Source organism: Habropoda laboriosa, unplaced genomic scaffold, assembly GCF_001263275.1.
Source record: "Habropoda laboriosa isolate 0110345459 unplaced genomic scaffold, ASM126327v1 scaffold20, whole genome shotgun sequence".
Lineage (NCBI taxonomy): Eukaryota > Metazoa > Arthropoda > Insecta > Hymenoptera > Apidae > Habropoda > Habropoda laboriosa.
The window spans coordinates 1,205,048-1,222,563 of NW_017100143.1; the positions used below are offsets into that span (position 1 = coordinate 1,205,048).

Below are 17,516 nucleotides of genomic sequence, written 5' to 3' on the forward strand. Positions count from 1 at the left end.
TTCGATCGATTCGTCTTCGCTCTTATCTGGCCAGTCGCGTCGAACAGGCATGTTTTAAATAGTCCTCTGCTCTTCCGTTTCTCTTCTTCCTGACACTTTTGGTTTCTTCGCGAAATCTCGCTGTACTCGCTCAGAATAGGTACGTCTTCCCCGTTTTACTTGGAGTATCCAAGTGTCTCAGCTGGGATATACCTGAAGAGGAGTCGAATTTTCTGGGAACTTGCAGCTGTATCTCGATGATCGATCTTCGTTCTGGATGAAGCGTTAATTTTGTACGAATAACGCGTACAAAGGAATTGAAAATCGAAGGGGGATCACACGAATTTCATGTCAATTTCACGAATCTTAAAGGGAAAATTCGATAAGTAAGAAAATTTGCGAAATTGATCTGGAGGTCTCGGAATTATTCTGTACTTTATATGCGATCCAATTTTTTCTAATCGCCAAAAATTAAGATAATCCTCCCACTTTGATCCATCAAATTTCTCTGACAATCGAAATTTAAACGTCGCTAAGGAGAGTAATATTGAAAATTAAGGTAATTCTTCCACGTCATGCTTTTCTCCACGCGCAAAAATCTTCCATACCTCTGCACCGAGTTTCGTATTAAAATTTCAACGTACTCTCAGGATAATCCCGCACATTTGTACCCGACGTTTCCCACAGCGAAACGGTCGAACGACTGACAGAACGACCCATAGATGATTAATTATCCTCGCCACTTTCCACGGGCCATCCTGAACGCCTCTCCGTCCAGAGAGACGTCTCGTATGCATACATATATACGGGTGAGACAAACGAAAAGGACCGGCAGGTATACACCGGGCGATGAGCAGGTCCTACTGCGGCAGAATTAAAGCGAACAGGTACCTTGGGGGCTGAATGCTCGTTCGGAGAAAACAGGTTCTTTTTCGTCTTCTTCTTCTCACGGACGTCTACACCATGTTCGCGTTAACTCGCGTCTCAACGATGAATAAAAGGGTGGAACAAAGGGGAAAACGATGACTCAACGGTTTATTCGTGATCCGAGGGGAAGCTGATACAGCTGTTGCAGCATCGAGCTCTTGTTATCGCGATAGAATCGATCGTCTCTTGAGATGTTTGGTGGGTTCGAGTGTTTCTTAGAATTTGGGGGGATTTGGAAAAGTGTGGATTCAGGTGAATTGGAATTTTTTGGAAATATCGTGAAGGAAATTTTATCCCTCGATACTTTCTCTTAAAAATTCTGTATATTTTATTCCAATTTTGTTGCAAGTACCTGTATAGAAAATTGCTTGTCAGAACTGTTAGAAAAGACCAAAAAGCGAAGGCTTGAGTGGGCCATGTGCAGTCTTCTGCTGCGTTTCCTCCTCCTAGGGATAGTTCTGCCTCAAGGCTAAGAAAGGCCATATTGTCAAGGGGGTCCTCTTGACTAGGTTTTTCAGGAAAGATAGAATTGTATCAGCACTCGTACAGTATAGTTCGAAATACAAGCATTCACTCTGTTTAACCGCCCACGTTTATATCTTATTCAACCGCTCACCACCGTTATCCTGACTGATTTTCTCTTACAGAACATTACTGAAATATTTACAGTTTTATAGAATTCCTGAAGATTTAAATAGCATTTAACCCCTTTCTTCTATCGCATTCGAGGAAATTTTGTCCCTCGATACGTTCTCCTACAAATTCCTATTGGATTATGGGAGTTATTGGTTGTTAAATAATTAATGATCCTTATTTTAAACTGTAAACTTTTATTAGACACAAGGAAGCTTCGCGTTTCTACTTGATGGCAAGAGCACTGTCTACGGACTGAGGCACTGTATATTGCCTGCGACCCCGCTTGGGACCGAAGGGCCTTTTGTCACGTATCAGAAACATTTAGATCTTCACTAAACAGAGGTGGTGAGGCTAAACGGATTTCTCCGAACGTATACAAAAGTAATATATACTTCCTAGTAAGGCGTTAGATTAATTTTTGTTATATCTATCTGACTGATAAATCTAACAATTCGGTATATTTTATTTCAACTTTATCTCAAGTATATAAAGAATTGCTTGCCAAAGAAAATTACTAAGATATTTTGGTTTCTCTGCAAGTTGCGAAGATTAAATTTAACCCTTTCCTTGTGTCGTATTAGAGGAAATTTTGTCCCCCTCACAAATTCCATATATTCCACGTGAACTCTACAAAAAAGCTGCTCGTGACAGGGAATCGAATAGAAGAAATTTCGTAAATTCACCAGAAAAACGCCAGACACAATTCACCCAGGAGAGCACTGAAAAGTGTTAAAAGCCATCTCTTGGAGCCACCGCCCATTTCCCCTCGTCTGTTTCTCTATTCCAGAAATCCCCGTGAATTTTTCACGATAACCCAGCGACCATCGAACCCACCCAATCGGCTTGCCAGGCCTGAAACCATTCATTCGTAATTTTACGTAGCGTCTGGATTGCAACGAAACACTCGAAAGGGATACATCAGTAAAAATCCATTTTATTTGATTTTTTTCAACCTACACCAGCACTTGTGTATTTCATTTAAAACGTTAAAAATAGGGAAAACAAGAACAGCACAAGCTTCGATATATGGCGTATGTGGAAAAGTATCAATTTCAGTCGATTCAGAAGTACAGACATCGATTAACCGATTGAAAGTGGTCGAAAAGCGGTCTGGCTATGCGAATCGCGATGCATTTAGCCCGCAAAACGGGCCACTAAACTTTTACCTCATTGTGATATACGATCCACGTTCCACCATTCCTCTATTCCTCTACACGTTCACCTGGAAACTTTGCCTCTCTTCCGTGCGTCCTTTTTTCGTCTTCTCTGTCTCTACTTCCTGCTCCCTTTTCCCCACTCAAGCTTCTCTCTCTCTCTCTCGTTTTCTGTTCTTGTTTGCCTTTTCGTTACTCCATTTCTCTCTTTCTCTTCGTTAGTTTCACCTACGTTCTTTCTCCCTTCATTTCCCCTCTTTAACCACCTTTTCCTTTGGCCTTCTCTACCTCTACGGTCTCTTTGCTGTTTACTCTCCCTCTTCGCCCACCCTGCTTTTCCCCTTTTTTTTCTTCGTCCAGTTTATACACAGCTTTGATTTCGTCCTTTTCTCCTTACTCCCCGCTGCGTTTAATCCGCTGCTGCTTCCCTCCACTCTCTGTTTCTCAATTAGCTTTCTAGGTTTCCTCTGTGTTTCTTCTTTTTCAAGTTTCACTCCTTAGATTTACCTTTCTTCGATTTGTCTCTTTCTTGTTTCAAGCTTGACTCCCTAGATTTACCTTTCTTCGATTTGTCTCTTTCCCCGGGGGAACTTGGCGTCTTTGGTTCGCTCCTGGTTTCTTTGATTTTGCCTCCTGTGGTTTGTCTTTTCTTGGGGAGTAGCTGATTTTAACTCGTTCCTGGAATCTTAGATTTTCTTCTCCTGTGTATTACTCTTCTTTGAGAATTAGGTACTTTTTACTCGCTGCTGAATTCTTAGATTTCGTTTCCTTCAAAATTTCTTTCTTTTCCGCTAATTGGCTGATTTTAATTATCTTCTGAATTTTCGTATCTCGTTTCTGTCGATTTATCTGCTCCTCGCGAACTGATCGACTTTAATCTATTCGTAGACTCTTCGTGCCCCTTTCCGTCGTCGTTTTCTCGAATTTCTTCTTCTCAGCATCCGGTTTTTCCACAGTTGATTTTCACTGTCGTTGCACCCATGCGACTGGTTTCCTCTGTGCCACCAACTTCCGGATACGAGATTAGTTGCGTAACAGGCTTCCAGACTTGGAAATAAGTTGTTTAACGGCGGCCCGCGAATCGCTACGCGCGCTGCATTATTTATACGCTCGCCTCGTCCCGCTTTCGATGCTTGTGTTTGCTCGATAATCGACGTGGAACGATGAAACCGATACCATTGGCAAGTTTAGGCGAAAGTGGAGCGGAAAATGTCACGGAAAACCTGTCATTTCGAGTCCAGAGAAATTTTCAAACTATTCGTTCAGTTACTTCCTGCCAAATTTTAACATACTCTATCCATAACTGGTCATCTTTTGAACAAAATAATTGTATTTTCCTAAAATTTAATAATAATTTCTAATTTAACGCGCATTCTATAATCCTCAATTTTCCTAATATCGACTTCTTTACTAATTTCTCTAGAAAATTTTGTTCACCCTTTTACCCAAAATGTCGCTTCTGAGAATTATGGCAACTCTAAGAACCACGAAACTTCATAAAGAAAGCGTTCACCTATTTTCGAAAATTTTTAATCAATCTAAGACTCGTCTATCTAACTGCAATTCAAAATCTACCAATTTTTCACAATAGCAAGATTTCTATCCATAACTGGTCACTTTTTAAATAAAACAATTGCCAAAGTATTTTCGCAAAATTTACCAATAATGTCTAACTTAACACGCAGAGATCCACCATTTCCTGTAATCCTTAATTTCTCCAATAGAAACTTTACTAATTTCTCAATAAGATATCGTTCCTGAAAATTATTGCAACCTCAACCACGAAACTGTCATAAACGAAGAGTTTCAAAATTTTTTTCTATACCCAAAAATTTCTTATCAATCTTAGACTTCATTTAACTGTAATTCCAAATCTACCAACTTTTTACAATAGTAAAATTTCACGTAGTAAATTTCTATAATCCTTAATTTTCTTAATATTAACTTCTTTACTAATTTCTCGTTCACTCTTCTACCCAAAATATCGTTCGTAAAAATTACAGCAACCCTAAAAGCCACGAAATTGTCATAAAGAACGAGTTTACCTATTTCCAAAACTCATCTATTCAACTGCACTTCCGTATCTACCATCTATCACAACAATCCCCACAAAAACCTAACCTTCAATTCACTTTACCACCGTAATCACTCCATTACCAAAAAACCAGCCTTGAAATCCAGCAAAAAAACCTATGCTCCATCCATTCACCAAAACGAGCCAAGTAGAGAAGGAAGCTACGGAGGCAGCAGGTTGGAGGCGCGTAGCGCGCCAGCATGAATGAAAATGGCCGATCAACGGTGTCCATGAATGACTCACTCGGTGAAAAGAAGCCAAGTGTACGGAGTGACGCAAGGTCGTGATTTTTGCGTAGCTGCTCTCCTCTCTCTCTCTGCGAGAAGGGTGATTATTTTTCCTGGATGCATCGTCTTCCCTGGCGAAAGTCACACTTTCTTGGCTCGTCGAGGTTCGACGTGTCTCTTTGTTCTCCGCTTCCAGCGAGAGAACGTTTCTCCTCGGCACGGTACTCCTCTGGAAGGGAAAACAGAGGGAAAATGGGTGCTTGCTCTTTCTAGGCTCTTTAAACCGGACGAAAAAATAGCGTCTTCTTCTTTTTGCTGGAATAAGGACGAGTACAGTGGTTGCTTCCTGTTTCCTTCAGCTTCCAAGAGATTGCTCTCTTTTCTTTCTCTCGTGGGGATTTCTTCGTTTGCATACGACAAACTTGGCCCACTGGGTACTGTTAGGTTTCTTTGCTGTGTAACGTGGAAAATGTTTATATTTATTTGGAATATTGTTGTTTAACATTGCTAGATTTGGTGTTTCGCTGAAAGTGTAATAATGCCGGGAATCTTTCTGCTTGCCCTCTTTTAACGCACGTTAACTACCTTCTCAACCCTAATTACCACACCCTAATTACGTCGTTTGAGGAGCATTAACAGCCGGAATTACTAATCTGGGGCTGCACTGCCATTTAAGTCTACTTCTCTTCGACATTTAAGTCCTCCCTTTTCTTATTTCCGAAAAATTTATTTCAACCCTCCACCGTCTGTGGATGTGGTTTTACGAGTGTGTTGCGGTGTGAACGATGGCGTGAATGCCGTGTGTTTGTTTTGTATATAGGTGGACATTGTGGGAGTCGGTGCGATCTATGGTTGATGTTCGAAAAGGCTTGAGATTGGCGAAGCGGGGAGTGAGTCATAGACAATAGGAGAGTAAACAGCAGAGCGGCATGAGAGAAGAGACAAAGAGAGTGAGAATAAGTTAAACAATATTTCCACCAGTGTATTAACATCTTCGTTGTGTAAATGTCTTCATTGAATGTATCTATATTAAAATTCCGTCCACGTGTTATTTACCCACACTGTCGAGGCGGAGTCTCAGATTCTGTCTTTCTTCCTTTCTTCCGTTCTATTCAGAACTCGACATTATTGTATTCTAATGAAATTAACACAACGAACTACTCGATTCTATAATGTTCTCTAGGAAAATGTGCAGCAAAAGTAAACCAGTAAGAAAAGTTGTCACAAGTATGTATAAACTAACCGGAAGTTCAGCTTTACGTCCCAAAAACGGTGTCTCGGCAGTAGAGGTGTTAGAATCCGGAGAGGAAAGTTGATATCGATTATATTTTAACGATGACACTTATACTCGCGGATTCCGAATCTACAAGGCGCGAACTTCGCGAAGGGAGGAGACATTGTGGTTTTTTGCTGTGTACTAGATCGACCGCTCTTAACTGTACTCGCTTGGTTTCTATAATAATGCTCTAAGGGATTTTTCGGGTATATTTATAAGGAAGGGATTTGTGGGAGAAGGTGAACTTGGTTCTGGTGACGAATTGCTGGACAGGGCTTTGAAGGGACAGTCAGCGACCGATGAGTAACTTGTTTTTCGGCGTTATGGGGTTAACCTTAAGAGTGACTTGGTGACTCAATGTCAATAGAAGGGTTAAGGACACAGAATTAATCCTTTATCTATTCATTTCAATCACTAAAATCTAATTGCCATCCTGACACACTGGACACTCATAAAAATGAGTGCATTTGATGCAACCAGTCTTCATATTTCTTCTCCAAACGAAGCATCGAAGTGTCCATTTTCAAATTTTACTTTTTGCTAGCGAAGACTGGATGTTCGCAACGAATTTTTCAAATTCTACCAATCTTTGTAACTTTTTCCCAAATGAAATACCAAAATGTCCATCTTCAAATTTTACCCTTTTTACCAGTCAAATTACTCGCACAGTGTCTTCCTTCAGCCCTCGAATGTCTCCGAGAATCTTCACCGAGTAGTCTAAGGTTGGCCCAGAAAAAGTGGACGAACTCGTAGCTGCCAATATTAGCCCAGTTCACAGTACCGTTAATTCCAAGACACAATAGCAGAGACCTCGCCTCCTCGGGTACCTCTCCGAGAAGGAGGATCTGTCACGAGCGTGCAATCAGGCCCGCTGACAGGTGTGCCACAAGACGTGGCCTGACCTCCTGACGTTCGATCGATAGGTGTCTATCAGATAAAGGCCATCGGTGAATTAAACGAATATCCTCCTGTCTCGTGGTCTTTTTACCTCAGCTGACCGGTATCAGGTTCCCCGATCCTCTTCAACTGGACCTGATTTACTCTGAACTCTCGTTAAACCGTCTTCGCTGAAAATTTTAGAACCCACTGTACGTTGCAAAATCACACAAAATTCCCAGTAAAAATTGAACAACTTGTGAAACATTTCATCCAACGTTTTACCACTGAAACCCATCGAAACGCGAGTAAACGGACGAATTAAATTCCTATTTATCTCGTCGATATCTCAATTTTGCATCCACAGTGAGTTGGCCGTAGATTATTGCCGCGATTTTTATATCGTGAAATGAAATATTGCAGCAAATTTTCAGGTAATTTCGAACTGTTCAGCGAATCGAAGGGAAAATTCGAAATTGGCAAGTAAAGAAGCGAGGAGGTAAATTGACGAAAGGGAGAATAAATGGCGGGAAAACGTGGATTTAAATAATTGCAAAGGTAGATGGATGAAAGTCGTCGACAAGTGTTTGGAAGGAATTGTGGTACGGCGAGGATAGGGGAAAGGTCGTTGCCAGTGTGTTATCAATCGTGACAGAATTCAGATTGTTGGACGGAACGGAGGAAGAGGGAGAGAGAGGACGGTTTATCGGGCATTTCTATCGACAACGCGTCGAGATTAGGCGCGCGCGTATCGTTGGCCTGGGTTTCTCCTGTGAGCCAGCCAGGGATATACTGGTTTTCTAATCGGAACATTTAAAAAACGAACACGTCCGCTTGCTATGACAAACCGACCGCGTATCTCCGTGCCGCGTGAACCACGGAACCGGGCAACTCGCTCGCCCGTGTCCCATATTCGTGCAAAACCAGTCGAACTGGTGGTGGGCTGTTTGAAAAGCGCGTTTCTGTGTTCCGCACCGGCGAGCCGGCGGTTTTCTGTAATAAAAATTCCCGATAACCAGTCTGATCGATGAGACCGTGGAATTGCTCGATTAGGATCAACTTGGTACCTAGTTTGCAGACGTTCCGGTTATTACAAACGGTCGGGGAATGGAACTGTTCTGCTCGTGATTCGGCGAAGGGGGAGTAATTTTGGAGTAGTTCTTTTTATGTTTCAAGAAGTATTTGCAGTGTAGGAGCTTGACTTGGTTTAGAAAAGGAGAGACTTTGTTTTTTATTTGGAAGAGGAAGATTGTTTTTTGAAATTTTGAGCAGATGTTTACAAGTTTTCTGAAGAATTCGTAGTGCAAGAGCTTGACTTGGTTAGAAAAGGCAAGACTGGTTTTTATTTGGAAAAGGAAACAACAGATGGTTTTTAAAATTTTCAGTAATTCTTTCCAAGTTTTCTGAAGAATTTGTAGTATATATAAGAGCTTGACTTGTTCGTAAGAATTGGTTTAGAAAAGGAAAGATTCTATTCTTGAATTGGAAAAGGAGGAAACAGAGGGTTTTTAATTTTGTCTTTCAGAATTTTGAGTATCTTTTTTCAAATTTTAACGAAGGATGTGCAGCATAAGAATTTCACTCACAATTAGTTTGTTTAACAATTCAGTGACTGGACTGCAGTCGACCAATGTATGATTAAATTAAGTCGAACGATCTACGGTACTGTCAAAAAATTTACTGCCTTGCTTAGCCAAAGTATGATTAAGTTTAGAGTTGAACTATTTAACTGCCCAATTAATTTATAACAGTCAAATTTGTACAAATAGCACTCCAACTAAAAATACACATGTGTGCCACTCTCTCGGTATTTTTTTTTTACTACGATATACGTATACACGAGGTGGACTAATTTAATTTCCCAAGTCAGGCAATCCCTCGAATATTCCCCGTTTAATTCGCGTTTCTCGATTATCGTACCTACACAAAAGCAGACGAGCCTCTCCGATCGAGAACACAGACAATCCTCCCTCGAAGAATCACCTTTCCCTCCTTTCCACTCTGTAACAATCGATCCACCCGTTGCATTACCCGACTTGCGGAATACCAGCGTGCACGCGTCGTTGTTATAAAGCTCCGGGTGGTAAATCAATAATTCCGCGTGCCGCGATCAATGGCTAATGGGGGGAATTTTTGACGATCCTCGACGCGTACAATTTCCCCGTGAAATATTCACGCTGGTACGTGCATAACAAGAGGATATTTTCCATCGAACTACACCGAGGGCTATTAACGAAACGGTGGCTCGTTTCGTTGCGCCTTTAGCCGGGGCCTGGGCAAATTGCCTATAATGTGGACACGTTGGAAAATTCACCAGGCGAAAAGTCGACGGCCTGGCCACGGTGGCCATTTCACGTATAGAAATAATTCATTTAGAAAACGAGCTTCCCCCCTCCCGCCAACCTTCGAATTTGCGAGCTGGATGTTTGCCCTGGCGCTCGCGAAACGCGCAATAACCCTTTTATCGCCACGCCGGTGTGTTCGTTTTGTGGACCGATCTCTCCTCTCTCTTTATCTCTCTGCACGTCAAACATTGCCGGTTGAAACGATTTTTGTTCGCGAATTGGGGGGATTTTACATTTTGGATAAATGCTCTTTCTGGAAAATTGTGAAACTTCGTTTCGTCGAGTTAGGGGAGTAAGGAGAAGATTGAAGAGGAAGAGTTACGTGTTTTAACCCTTTCAGTTGTTAGAGAGGGTGTACTTTCAATGTGAATCTTAATATTAATGCGAAGCTTCATTTTGTTTAAATGTTAGATGATTTGGATTTAATTGTGGGATATTGTTAAAGCTCTTTTCTGTTTGTTGCACAAAAATACTATCTACTACTTGTGTATTATAGTATCTATTTTTAGTAGGATTTATTACTTTCGGTGTTAGTACCACTTCTACGAATTCCAGTAGTAGTATTACTATTTTTACCACTGTCGCTGCTATTACTGTCTTTACTACTGGTGCTAGGTTTGTCAGTTCCACTATTGCTGCTACGTTTTTGAGTACTAGCAGTACTGTTTTACTATTACTGCTACTGCTATTATTTATTTTTTAGTATGACTGCTGTTGCTGCTACTGTTTTGCTATTGCTGCCACTAGTAGTGTTACTGTTTCACTATTGTTGCTGCTACTACTACTACTTGGCTATTACTGCTACTACTATATTCCTATTTTACTAGTAGTGCTGCTACTACTGCTACCTTGTTATTGCTGCTACTAGCAGTGTTACTATTTCACTATCGTTGCTGCTACTATTACTATTTCACTACTGCTGCGACTACTATTATTTCTATTTTCCTATTATTGTTGCTGCTGCTGCTATTTTGTTATTGCTGATACTAGTGGTGTTACTATTTCATTATTGTTGCTGCTACTACTACTATTTTACTACTACTGCTGCTATTATTTGGCTATTACCGCTGCTACTATTATTTCACTACTGCTGCTACTAGTAGTATTACTATATCACTGTTGTTGCTACTACAAGGTTTACTGTTACTATTTTACTATTGCTGCTGCTACTACTACTGTGACTATTTTATTACTATTGCTACTACTATTTTACTATTGCTGCTACTACTACTGTTACTATTTTACCACTGTTGCTACTACTGACTCTACAGTCACGACGAATAGCAACGATATGAACATCGACTCTGTTACACGTCACAGAACGATCGAATACGATGAAAAATCGCCCTGTTTCAGATGCCTCGTCGTCGAACGAAGCGGTGCACCTCCAGCAGCGTCTCAGGAACCTGAGTACGGAACTTGTGACCCTGAGGAACCGGCTGCACGTGAACCAGCCGCCGAACAACAATTCAGGGCCGAACACGGCGGCATCGGCGCCCCTGTCTAAGAGCCCGGAAAAAGGTGGCGTACCGTCGTCCCCGGCACCAGCTGTCCCACCTAGGGCCACGTTACCACTAGCTGGTACCCTGCCCCACGGACTTGGTCATCCTTCGGGGCACACGTTGACGGCGTCAGCGATCGTTCATCCGCACGTCAATCATTCCAGCGCGAACACGCTCGGCCACAACTCGACCGCGGCTAATAATTTAATATCCGGTCAGTATGCTCCTCTATTCTCTCTCTCTCTCTCTCTCTCTCTCTCTCTCTCTCTCTCTCTCTCTCTGCACGATGCTTCCCTCCGTCACCTCGCGAATTCACTCGAAAATTCATGCTACCAGTGTGGTTGCGGCGTTGTATTGTGCGTTCATGTTCGTATAAGGGTCGATTTTCGAATTTTCGTCTTTCTCTATGTGCAAGTCGTAATGGGGTGAGTTTAGGAATCGTGAGATTTTTCGAGTTTCTGTCGTTAGATCGATTTATCTCTCGGTAATAAAGATATTAAGGATATTGTGCAGGTAGATCGATTTGGAATTCTTTCTGCTTCGTGTTATTGGGTGATTTTAGAAATTGCGAGTTCGAGATTTTTTAGTGGGACTCTGCTGTTAAAGAGAATTAATTGCTACTGACAGTAAAGATATTATGCAGGTTATTGGTAGACGGATGAAGAAATACTTTTAACGGTTCATATATTAAAAATTTGTTAGAAAGTTCAAACGAACCCAAATAAAATAAAAAGAAAAATCATTTAAGCAACCAAGATAAGTTCTAAACTCGTCGATCATCAAGTATACACTTTTTCCTCGAAGTTACATCCCCCCAGTCGAATCTTAAATATCAATTTCACCGTATGAAATACTCGAACAACAGATTCTTCTGTTTCCTCGGCAGAAACGACGAAATCCATTAAAACGTTGATCCCCTCGCGATCGTTACATCATCCGCTGTTTATTACGAAATATTTGCCGTGGAATTTACGTAACTCTCCTCGGCCGGAAAGGGGCTATAATCAGTGGACGAGTTCTCGCGATTATCGCGAATTAAAACGGATCACCGCTGTTCACGTGGACGTCCATCCAGTCCGTTTCGATGCTCGTTAATATTTAAACGGCCGCGTAATATCGTCATTACGTTAATTCGCGATACGCTAGAGCGTGAACGGCAGCTTTTTCCGCGCGTGAAACGCGCGGCTGCCGATGTTTTAAATAACTCCGACTCTCCCTGCGAAATCATGGAAACGGTAAACGGGTCTGTTTACAGAATCGCCATTTCCCCGTCGATTTCACCGAACGTTTTATGATTTATTTACCATTTCCACTCGCGCGGATTTTCAACCGCTTCGTTCGTTTTTCTTTCTTTTTTTTTTCGCTTTTTTCTTTTATTTCGTGTTTTTCACGTTTTTCCCCGTTTCGGGGTTGGATTCGACGGGGGAAAGGATGTACGAAAATATCGAGGGAGAATTTGTGGTTTATTCGAACGAAATGTCTTTTGAGGGAATGTTTTTCTTTGTTTGTTTGGTGAAAATCGAGGAAACGAGCTAAAGTGGTTTACGCGTGGCAAGATAGCACGCGCGTCTGATCTCGAATACCTTCCGGTTAATCGAGCCCCGCCCGGCGAAATTGCACGCCTGGTACAGTTAACCGCGATTCGTTTGAACCTTATGTGGACCTTTTTGGTGTTCTGAGGAGGATTCGGAGGACGGAGGGACTTGGAAGATGGTTGGTCACCGTGGTAGAGGTTACTTTGATCTGATTTTTATTCTTATCTGTGGCTTCTGGAAATCTCCACTTCTGCAGTTCTTCAAATTTTGAAATCTCCAATTGTCTAAATTTGAAAATTTCTGTATCTCCACATCTCCAAACTTTCGAATCTCGAAATCTTCATATTCTCAAAGTTTCAAATCTCGAAATCTCCAAAATTTCTAATCTCCAAATTTCCATATTTCCAAATTTTCAAATCTCCGCTTCTCCAACTCTCCAAATTTTCAAATCTCCACTTCTCCAACTCTCCAAATCTTTAAATCTCCAAAGTTTCAAATCTCCACATCACCAATCTTTCGAATCTCTAAATCTCCAAATTTCCAAATTTCCAAATCTCCACTTCTCCAACTCTCCAAATCTTTAAATCTCCAAAGTTTCAAATCTCCACATCTCCAACTCTCAAAATTTTAAAATCCCCAAATTTTCTAATCTTCACTTCTCCAAATCTCCAAATCCCCAAATTATCAACTCTCTGCTTCTCCAAATCTCCAAACTTCAAATTTCATCTTTTCTAACATACTTCTCATCTTTCAGACTTGGATCCACCGAAACGACACAATGGTATCCCAGACGACGGCATAGTGTCGTGCGTAACGGCGCTGGGCTGTCTACGTTCGCCTCCGATCTCGAGCATCATCGCCGACGTGAAAAACGCGAAGAGTAACCAGGGCCAGCATCGATGTCTCCCGAAAGGCAATGCGGCTTCCTCAGGGCCCGCGAATTCCACGGCCTTGGACGACCTCATTCATCTACCCGGTCCTCTCACGGAGGATGCGGTCCTCAAGTGTCTGCAGGCTCGATTTTGCGCCAAGCAGTACCACGTGAGTACTTAACATAAAAAATCCAATAGTATTTTACTTAATCTTACAATTGTTATTCGTTTCAAGCGTAATTTCACCTTTAAACGTTAATATCTGCTTGTAAAAAAAATTTATAACTTAACAACTTGAGTAACTCGATAACTTAAGTTACTCAATCTCTCGAATAACTTGATCACTCGAATAACTCAATAATTTAAATATCTCGACAATTTTAGTAACTTAACCCTTTGCACTCTGTTGTCACCGCCGTGGCGACATTGTAAGTGGAACTAACAGCTCCATTGTCGTTGCTGCGGCGACATTGTAAGATATATTTCTAAGAAAATTGAATGCCTACAAAGTATCTTCCACAGAGGCGCACTCGCACCGTTGTAAACAGTCTCGGAGTAGCTGGTTGCCCATAGTAAAAATGATTCAGAGTTCTGGTAGGTGGTGTTAAAAATTTCTCGGAGTGCAAAGGGTTAATAACTTGAATAAATGAAAGCTTCTCCGCTAAAATTGCTGTATTTCGAGGCTTTTTTCCTTATTTCCCCGTAGTTGCATCAATACGTTAGTTCAGACTTCAGTATCAGTATCTGATATCCCAATCAACGCCACGAATTCCACCAATTCTCCTCCCAGCTGTAATTCAATCAATCACTCGAAACCTCGATAGTGACGACAGTTCACGATAAGTTCGCGTTGCTTCTAATTGAGATGAATGTTTCATCCCTAGAAATATCGTTCCTCTCTAATCATTCCACTCCTCCGATATCTTTCGAAAAGCGTAAAACTTCCTCCTCCGAAAAAAACCAAAAACAAAAAAGCACTATTTTCACGATTATCAAACCCTGGACGAAAGAAAACAAAGAAGAAAAATCGTACGAAACAGCGGAGTCCTTCTAGAAAGGTTCTCTCTGGTCCTCTTAACCAGTTTATCGATTACGGTGTCGCTCTGCTTCTGATGTACCGGTGGTTGTCGAATTTAACGAGGTCTCGGTCGAGGTGTAGCCCATTTCGCGGCGGATAACCGCGCTCGAAGGAGAAATCGGCCGTTTCTCAATAGGTCGTCGAGACGACAAGGGGAAACCGTGGCGAAAGAAAGGGAGAACGCCTCGGGTGAAAAAGTCCACGGGCTGAGATACCGCGTTGGCTGATTGGACCGTTGATGGACGCAAAAAGTGCTCCGTTTCCGGCCGCGGCCCGCTGCAATTAGTTTCCGCGAGGAACAGGTTGCCGATTCTCCTTCTTGATTGAATTGTCAACAAGTTCTAGCCGTATAGACAATAATTAATCACATTCTAATCGTTTAATTATCCTTCCATCGTTTTTTCCCATTCACTTCTCGTATTTCTCATTTTTCATTAACATTTTTCTGTCTATCATTTTTAATTATCGTTCCATCATTTCCTAATTTATTTTTGCATTTTGCATTTTTGCATTGATCGATTATTTTATAATCTGTTTTCGTCTTAATACTATTTCTAAATTTATTTTTGTATCGATCATTTTTCAATGTGATTCTGCACTAATCGTGTCTTATTTAATTCACGGAATGAATTCTTTGGCACGAAAGAATAAACATATTTGTGTCAGATACGAAGTATTACACGATTTATTATTGCATTAATTTCGACGAAAAATACGGAGAATCTCATTTACCAAAGATCGATAGGAAAATGGGTTATGAAATGAAATAGTCTCTTTATCTTTTAATATACTATTTATTAACGGACTCAGAGGAAACGTCTTTACTCTTTGGAATGTTCCCAAAAGGAAAGCTGGGGTCCGCTTATACCTAGGAACTGTTTACTCTATGGTATCGCAGTGTGCAGTGCGTGACTCGAAGACGGACACCAGACACATCTGGTGGAAGTCTTATACGTCGTTCAAAATAAGAGTAACCTCGCTCTCGGACCGATTCTCGTCCGTTCTGCGCGTAGACAGAGAGCGTGGCAGAGGGCACGACGGAGAAGAACGTAGGCGGTTAAGTTCGGACGTTGTAGCCCTGCCTTAGGCACGCCCCATGCGCGAAGCGAGGTTACTCTTATTTTGAACAGAGTATAGTTTGTCTAAAAGGACGCGGAGACATTTTTGTCCTCGCTTGATTATTTCTACAGAAATAATCCAACAAATTTTTTATTCAATTTTCCCATACATCACACATACACTACCGGCCAAAAGTTTCGAATCACCGAGCACTGCAATTTACCCAAAAATTTCCGGAAAAGAGTCAGCGACTTTGAGAATGTTTTATCGTTCGAATCAATTGATAAATGTAGAGATAAACTTGAAATCTATAAAACATTAGCAGCAGGTTTAATATCGATGAAAAGTGGGAGGTGATTCCAGTACCAGTACAACAGTAATTTCTAAATTCACTTAAACAGTATTACAACAGTATTACAACATCCCAACAGCCCAATTACAAAACTCTCCCATCTCCCAACAGCCTAATTACAAAACTACTTATAAAAACTCTCATTAAAAATCCATCAGTAGCAGCAATTACCAATCCAAGCTCCATTCACTTTCAATTCCCTCCAAAACGCAACATCTCCCTCGAAATAAGTCCCAAAAAATCCCACTAAAGGACATCTACCGTACTGCAAGTGTAGTGTGTGTGCATGTCCGAGTTGTTAACACATTGTTGACCGGCAATGTTACGCAGAAGCTATCTCATGTCACCGGCTATTATTTCGTAATTGAACGTGGAAGTGAAACAATTTAAACAAACTTCAATAAATTTTATTTATACATAACGAATTGAAATGAAACTTTGGACCTTTTATATAACTTTTAATATAAAAGAAAAGCAAAAAGTGAAAGTGTAGTATCGGGGCCTCCGTACCCAAAAAATAGGAAACCTCGAAGGGAGAATACAGAGGGAGTGGTTGGCGTAGCGCCGGGTTCGATTCCCGTTGAGTCCCTCAATATTTTTCCCTAGGTTCCTACAAATGAAGACTCGTCCGGGATGGAGGCATCTATGGCTGCACGAAGCCAGGCGCTGTGAGATGAAAACATCTCGAAGGTTGCACGTCTCCCAAAAATGCGTTGTTTCGGCTGTGTGCTGCCACTGTGTGGGGGAGTATGCCCGAAAGTGTTGAGTTGTGTTGCACCGAGGACATTCGAGGGCGAATGTCAGTTCAGGATGGCCGAGTGTAGTATCGGGGCCTCCATGCCCCAAAAATAGGAAACCGGCACGGGAGAATAGAGAAGGAGTGGTTGGCGTAGCGTGCAAAGCCTCGGCTTGCTAAGCCGAAGGTCCCGGGTTCGATTCCCGTTGGGTCCCTCAATATTTTTCCCTAGGTTCCTACAAATGAAGACTCGTCCGGGATGGAGGCATCTACGGCTGCACGAAGCCAGGCGCTGTGAGATGAAAACATGTGAGAGGGTTTGCACGTCTCCCAAACAGAGTTTTGGCTGAGAGTGCCACTGTGGGGGGAGTGTACCCGAAAATGTTGAGTTAAGCTGTGTTGCACCGAGGACATTCGAGGGCGAATGTCAGTTCAGGATGGCCGAGTGTAGTATCGGGGCCTCCATGCCCCAAAAATAGGAAACCGGCACGGGAGAATAGAGAGGGAGTGGTTGGCGTAGCGCAGGGTTCGATTCCCGTTGGGTCCCTCAATATTTTTCCCTAGGTTCCTACAAAAGCAAATTCTTAAATCGAAAAACTACGATTGCCGTAGTGTCATAAAGTTACTGCTGTTACGAAACGAACTAACGGCTCCCGAGACTAATTACAAAGGCGAAAATATATACAATAGAAATACATGTTGACAAATTCCAAGACGCGACTAAACACGACGAACAAAGCTTTTGCAATATCCTATATTACCCTGCGTTTCAAAAATTGAAATAGCTAATGCAAATGCAAACACGAGTTCACTCGTGACCGGTCAACAACGTGTTAACAGAGGAGCAGCGTTGTTTGGCGGTTGCTAATGATCAGACTGGAACAGCAC

At 41.8% G+C, this 17,516-nt stretch overlaps 1 protein-coding gene across 1 annotated transcript in view; it reads left to right on the plus strand.

Moving 5' to 3' along the window:
* Nucleotides 1–17,516, plus strand: part of LOC108573759 (unconventional myosin-IXb) — a 75,376-nt gene that overhangs the window by 46,208 nt on the left and 11,652 nt on the right. The window contains exons 2-3 of the mRNA XM_017936241.1: nt 10,851–11,210; nt 13,286–13,572. Of these exons, the coding sequence (XP_017791730.1) occupies nt 10,851–11,210; nt 13,286–13,572 (647 nt within the window). The remainder of the gene's footprint in view (nt 1–10,850; nt 11,211–13,285; nt 13,573–17,516) is intronic.